Consider the following 6,840-nt stretch of genomic DNA (forward strand, 5'->3'; position numbering starts at 1 on the left):
GGAGATAGAGGGAGATAAAGATAGATGTATATATAGATATAGAGATAAAGAGATAGGATAGGTCCAGGAATTGAATTTAGTTATATAGCCGACGTTACGTGAATTTTCCGTCAAACTCTACTCGTTTCACACGTTTTTCGCATTGGCGTGTCTCTATTACTATTTGACGATGCGAGTCTGTATAAGAATACGGAATAAAAGAAAAATTTCATAACAACGTGTCTCCCTACGATCAAAATCTTAAATTCGTATATATGTATCTACGTTCTGTTCCGTACTAGGAAACTCGAAAGAATTGAAAGAAGAGTAAGAAAATCCGTTCCGTAGATATCAAAAGAGATTTATATAGATAATATATATATAGAAAGAGAAGGAAAGAAATCATAGAAAAATGACAAACGTGACAGCGATAGAAAAATATTGGAGCGTACGACATCGTGATGCATATATATATATATATATGTATATATATATGTATTATCTATATATATGTATTTTCACACACGTTCTAGCTCATGTTATTTCCCGCGTATCGATATATATTCTCGATCTCGTTCTTTCGTCGCGTTTATGTGTTTTCCGACGGTACTCGTGTTAGACGTACTCGTTCAAAGAAGACACGAGCTTATTTCGACGTTTATATTACATAGGTATACTATAAAGAAAAACATATGCATAAAGGGAAAGAGAGAGAAAGGGTAAGATAGGAATTGGAAGAAAGAGAAAGAAAAAAGAAGGAAAAAAAAGAGAGAAAAAGACAGAGAGAGAGAGAGAGAGAGAGAGAGAAAGAAAAGTGGAATCAGAACTGGATAGAGAGTAATATGTAAGTACGTTTCTTCTCGTGTCTCTGCGTTTGATAATACGATAAAAAAAGGCCTGTGTGTGTTGTTGTATGTATGTGCCTGTTTTATGTATGTGTGTATGTGTGTGTGCATTTGTGTGTATATATATAGAGAGAGAGATAGATATATAACAGTCAATAACCAGTCAACAAAGTACCTTTTAGTCGAGTTAGCGAGCTTCTCTCTACGCTCGGGCTCAGACTGAAACAGAGATCATCAAAAAGCGCGTCATTTCGCGATTAGTCATTCGATGCTTTGTTGTTATTCTTGTTGTTGTTTTTGTTGTTGTTCTTTTTTGTTGTTCTGGTGTTTTGTTTGGCACGTGTTCGTTTTCAAATTTATTTTTTTTTCTTTTTGACCGTTTCTTTGCCCCTTAGTTCGATTACATTTTTTTTTTCAAAGGATGGAGAGGGATAGTGGTGGGGGAAGGAGGCATGGACGGGGTGAGGAGGGTGGTTAAATGAATCGAGGGTTCTTTTATCTCCCTTCTAAGCTTGATCTCACGGTTTGCGATCGATCGATCAATCGAATCGATCCCGTTTCGATTATTTTTAGAAAGAGAGAGAGAGAGAAGAAGCTTAAAGAAGTTAACATTAGGGGTAAGAGGATGAGGGGTGGGACTGGAAAGGGGGGTTGAACGGATCGATATCACCCGTGAACCGATTAAAAAGTGAGACCGATTATTAATCTTCTTTTCGCTTTTTTATTCGTGCTCCCTTCTATCTTATTCCTTTCGTGTTATAATATTTTCTTTTTTCTTTCTTTTTTCTTCCCGTTTTTTTTTTATTTTCATTCTTTTATTGTGGGTCTATCTCCTCATTCGATCGAGCTCTCGAGTTATATATTTTATTACTATCATTATTGTTGTTGCTGTTGTTATTATTATTATTATTATTATTAATATTATTATCATCATCATCATCATTCCTTTCTTCTTTCTTCCTTTCATTCTTTATTTTTTATTATATGAAGTCCCTTTACGACACAAGGCGATCGGATCGATATTGATCGGAAAAGGACGATTCTATCGTTCAATGGCTCAATAGAATTCGTCTATCGAAACGGTTTCCGCGTCCCTCGCGATTGCAGTTAGGCAGTGACCTAGTACGAAACTGGCCTATCCATTACGAAAAATTGATGCCTTGAATTCGTTTTTTCTTTGAGAAATGATCGAGTTCCTTCCGGTTTAATCATTTTTTTAAGTCGACCGAACTCTCGTTTATTGTTTTCTCCAAAAGGTTTAAGATCGATTTAGTTAAACGACTTACATATTGTATTTATAATATATGTGTGTATATATATATATATAGACACACACACACACATACATATATATATATATATATATATATATATATATATATGATAGAGCTTGAGTTAAAAAAAAGAAAATAAAAAAGTAAAATACGAACAGGACTATCGATCTTTCTCGATCCGATCTAAGATCCTTGTTTTAAAAAGGGAGAAATACACAGAGTGTAATATATCGAGGGTACACGAATCTTTTTGAACAGGGAAACATTTTACATGATGCCTGGGTGAGCTCAGATTGGGTTTATCGCACACTGGACAAAATATATTTCGTATTAATAAAAACATGTTACGCGAGATGATACGATGACTTTTAGTTTTCGTTCTTTTTCGAATCTTTTACAGTGATTTTCTTCTTCTTTTCTTTTTTTTTTATTTTCATTTTTATTTACATATATTTTTTTCTTTATTTTCTCATTTGATCGATGATTCGGATAAATCATATCGTTGCGATCGATGATATCTAGAAACGAGAGGCACGGATTTAAATTTCATTTGAATAACGACCGTTAATCATCGATCTCGTATAACGTAGAAAAAAAAAAGAAAAAAGAGAAAGGGAAAGAAAAGGAGGAAAAGAAGAAGACGAAGAACGTTCGTTGGGAAACGCACAATGCGACTTTTTTTTCTTTTTTTTTTTTTCTTTTTTATGTCAATTTCGTTGTTAGATGTTTGTTAGTTAAACTCGTGATCACTCGACAAGCGATAGGACCGTGATATGATGGGCTTAAGCTTTATGATGAGGCACCACGGGAGAGACGAGAACGCACGATTTTGATAAGGTGGTTTCCATGGTACCACGACAGCTTATGGAAAATATCCTACAATTAAATTTTCTTCGATATTTTAATCGATGACTCGCTGTTATCTTCTCAAAGGGCCATTCTCCACTTTTTCGTTTGCAAATAATTAATGACGAAGAGAAAAAAATGAATAATTAAGGAAAACAAGAAAAAAGAAAAAGAAAATTAATAAATAACCATTGCAAAGAAAACGTTGAAATCGCGAAGACGAAAGATAGTCGAAAAGGAAAATCAAAAATTCTTTTTCTTTAAATTATTTTCTCTTTTCTTTTTTTCGAACGTGTTCTTGAAAGAACAGTAAATGCGCGTTAAAAAAAATTACGATCATCGAGACACATACGAGTTATATATATATATATATATATATATATATATATATATATATAAATCGTTTCGTGAAGTTTGCAACGCAACGAGACATTCTCTCGTTATGATGTTAACAAAAAAAAAGAAAAAAAAAACAAAAAAAAAAAGGAAAAATAGAAGAAAAAAAGGAGAAGTAAAAACCAAAAAGAAAAAATTGTTTAAATTCATCGTTCGCATGATGGGAACATACCCGTCTGCGAATGAGGCGAGTCCATTCCACGATGACCATCTTCTGGCCTGAGAACTGGCGAAAATGTCGCCGCACTCGAGACCGAGACCGTCGGAGCTTTTTCAGTCTTGTCGTTTCTTATCAGCTGGTGTACCGGTGGTGGACCTGTAAGGATGAAAAAATAAGAAAGAAGAGAAATCAAATGTTATGAGTTGCTATCGAAATATAATAGATAATATAAACGTTAAATATAAAAAGATTATAGAAATAACGAAAGGAAAAAATGAAATAAAATAAATTGCCTTTCATCGTTATTAAATAACACTCTTTTGTCTATTATTGCAGTGGTAGATCGATGACACCTTCCCCGCAGTGTTAATTCAGCGACAATGCGGTCAATCAAGCGCTTAGTTTCGCGGCCATAAAGCAACCCCTCTACGTAGAACATACGTACGTAACTCTGCCTATTATATGCATATGTATGTATGTACGTACGTACGTATGTATATATGTATGTATGTACGTACATACGATAAAAGGGAGCCACGAGGAGAATAGCCGTTTGCTTGGCCGAGATCCAGATATGTTTATTGCTGGAATTTTTCTCCGTGTATGTTTTAAGCCCGTAGAAGGTGGTCATTTTATTCCGACGGTAAATTTTCTCTCTATCTTTACCCCTACCCTTCAACCAACTTCCTACTCCCTTCTCTTTCTCCTTCAACTCATTCTCCCCCTTCTACTACCAACATCGTCACAACACCATCTTCTCGTATCTCTCGACGCGAATCGGTATCGGTACTTTGCTATCGCTCCTGAACAAAAACTCGAGCTTGGAAATACGCGTTAAAGATACCACCGAGAAACTTTAAATTACTTTATTCTAGCCTTATTCTCTCTCTCTTTTTCTCTCTCTCTCTCTCTCTCTATCTCTTTCTCTCTCTCCTAGAAATTCTCTTGAGAACGTAGGTAAGTATACGCGCATAACGTACGATTCAAATTTGGATCGTAATCAGAGAATGACTCGGTTAAGAGCGAGGAAAGCTTACCGGTTAAACTTTCTTCGATAACTGGGTCAAACGCGCGGCATCTCTCGCACTAGGATTCTCCCTTTCCCCCCCTATCTCTCGCCCTTCCTTTCCTTCTCCTTCTCTCTCTCTCCCTCTCTCTTTCTCTATCTATCTCACGAATTATATAGATAAAATAGTTCCGTGACAACGTGAATCGGTTAAAATGAAAAACTTATTAACTTTCTTTTTCTCTTTCTCGCGATGTTCAAAAAGAAAATAAATTAAAAGAAAAGGAAAGAAAAGAAAAGAAATGGAAAGAAATGAAATGAGAAGAAAAAGAAAAAAGTATCGTTGATGCAAACATTAGGGATATGGATAATAGAAACATATATTATCCAGCATTCATTAAAATGAAAAGCTCATAACTTTTGATCGTTGGAAAATTCCAACGGTAAGTGCATCTTGCTCGTTACGAACGATGGACCTTCGAAATATCTAGGCCATCTCTGCACTCGCATAATTTCTCCGTCGTATAACTTGCTAAACTACGAGAGAAAGATGAGACTCTTGCCGTGTTACTCGCTTGATCCGAGTTATATTTGAACGCAAAAGAAAGAAAAGAGAAAAAGAGAGAGAGAGAGAGAGAGAGATTTTCACGAGATGTCATGTTAAAACTTATTTCTGATGACCACTTCCGTTTCCGTATGGTTTGATCAATATAAATTAAAAGTAAAAAGAGGCAGATATATATATATATATATATATATATATATATAAATAGAAAAAGAAAATAGTAACAAAAGAATCATATTATCATTCGAATGGCAAGATAAATATATAAGTAAATAAATAAGTAAACAAACAAATAAATAAATAAATAACAAAAAAGAAGAAAAAGAGAGTATCGGAAATTAAAAGAAAAAAAACTTACTGAAGCTAGCCGCAGGCTGAGCATGATCCGCGGCCGTGGCTGCGGATGGAGGGGTGTAGCTGCTGCAGTAGTACGGCGGGTGCTCTATTTTGATCGCGTTTATTTGAGGCTGCATGTCGCTGAGGTCATGCAGTATGGACGCTGAAACCAGACACACATCAACGGTTACGGATCCTCGATGCTTACCACCTACGTCATCGCGTACGTCGAGTCGAAGGGATAGGGCAGCCATCACGAAGACAACTTTCTTATTTTTTCCCTTCTGCCTTCGAGCTCGACGATATTCCCTGCGACTTTTCAATCAAAAAATATATAATGAACTGCGATTATATATATACATATATATATAACTGTATATATGTGTATATTAGATAATATAATTGTGTGTGTGTATATGTATATATATATACGTACGAAAGACTAAATGTTATCGTATACTTGCATTCACTACTGACTTACATCAATATGAAAAATTCATAAAAACGATCAGAGTAAGATGAAATGATTCTATAGAGAAACATTTCGTCAATGATTCACGATGTATATACGAAGAAGTTCGTCACTGAATGAAAACTCATAAATACATAATACATATATTATCGAACTTCTACAGAACGTAGAATTATTTTCATCTTGTTCAGAATTGAAAGACGCATTCTCGATTAAGATACGCCTATCTAATTGATCATCGGTTATTGTAAAAGAAGAAGAAAAAGAAAAAGGAAAAGAAAAAATGGAAAAGAAATATATACCTAAAGAAAAATATACCTAAAGAAAAAAAAAGAAAAAAAAAAGGAAAAAAAAAAAAAAGATACGTTTCGTTGCAAAATTTCGAGATTGAGATTATGCAAATACATAGACATTATCAAGAGAACGTCCCACGGGAGGATCTAATTATAAGATGACGAGGACGGTGAGGAAGAAGCTTCTCGAATGGTGCGTTAGCTTAGGTATATTCGAAGAGGGCCAACGGATATTTATTCGGCACGTTCTCTATCCAGCGACTCGTCTTGCAGCAAATAGGCACTGACGCGGATCCATCGAGGGACAGGTGCTGTTTCTTGGCCGTTTCCCTTTTTTTTCTTTCTTTTTTTTTCTTCTTCCTTTCTTTCTTTCTTTCTTTTTTCTCTTTTTTATGCCATCACTTTAAATCGATCTAAGTCGTGCGAAAAAAATCTTACGAGAATGATTCTTCAGCAAAAATTCTTAGAGAAAATAGGTTTTCTTTCCCTCCCCTCTTTTTACCCTGCTTCTCCTACCCCTTTCACCTCCACCACCAAATAGGAAAAGCGAACGCGTTCTTTTGTCCTCGATGCGGAACCTACGGAAGTTACAAAGCCTGGACGGTATCACGTGACGTCGAAAAACAGAAAGAGGGAGAGAGAGAGAGAGAGAGAGAGAGAGAGAGAGA

The 6,840-nt window shown here is 35.3% G+C and overlaps 1 protein-coding gene across 5 annotated transcripts in view; it reads right to left on the bottom strand.

Annotated features, from left to right (window-relative positions):
• Positions 1–6,840, bottom strand: part of LOC122631484 (nuclear factor 1 X-type) — a 63,287-nt gene that overhangs the window by 11,892 nt on the left and 44,555 nt on the right. For all 5 annotated transcript variants that reach the window (XM_043817215.1, XM_043817213.1, XM_043817212.1 and 2 more), the window contains 2 exons: positions 5,430–5,570; positions 3,513–3,656 (listed from right to left, as the gene is read on the bottom strand). In XM_043817215.1, coding sequence (XP_043673150.1) covers positions 3,513–3,656; positions 5,430–5,570 — 285 coding nt within the window. The remainder of the gene's footprint in view (positions 1–3,512; positions 3,657–5,429; positions 5,571–6,840) is intronic.

This window comes from Vespula pensylvanica, chromosome 9 (genome assembly GCF_014466175.1).
Source record: "Vespula pensylvanica isolate Volc-1 chromosome 9, ASM1446617v1, whole genome shotgun sequence".
NCBI classification, from domain to species: domain Eukaryota; kingdom Metazoa; phylum Arthropoda; class Insecta; order Hymenoptera; family Vespidae; genus Vespula; species Vespula pensylvanica.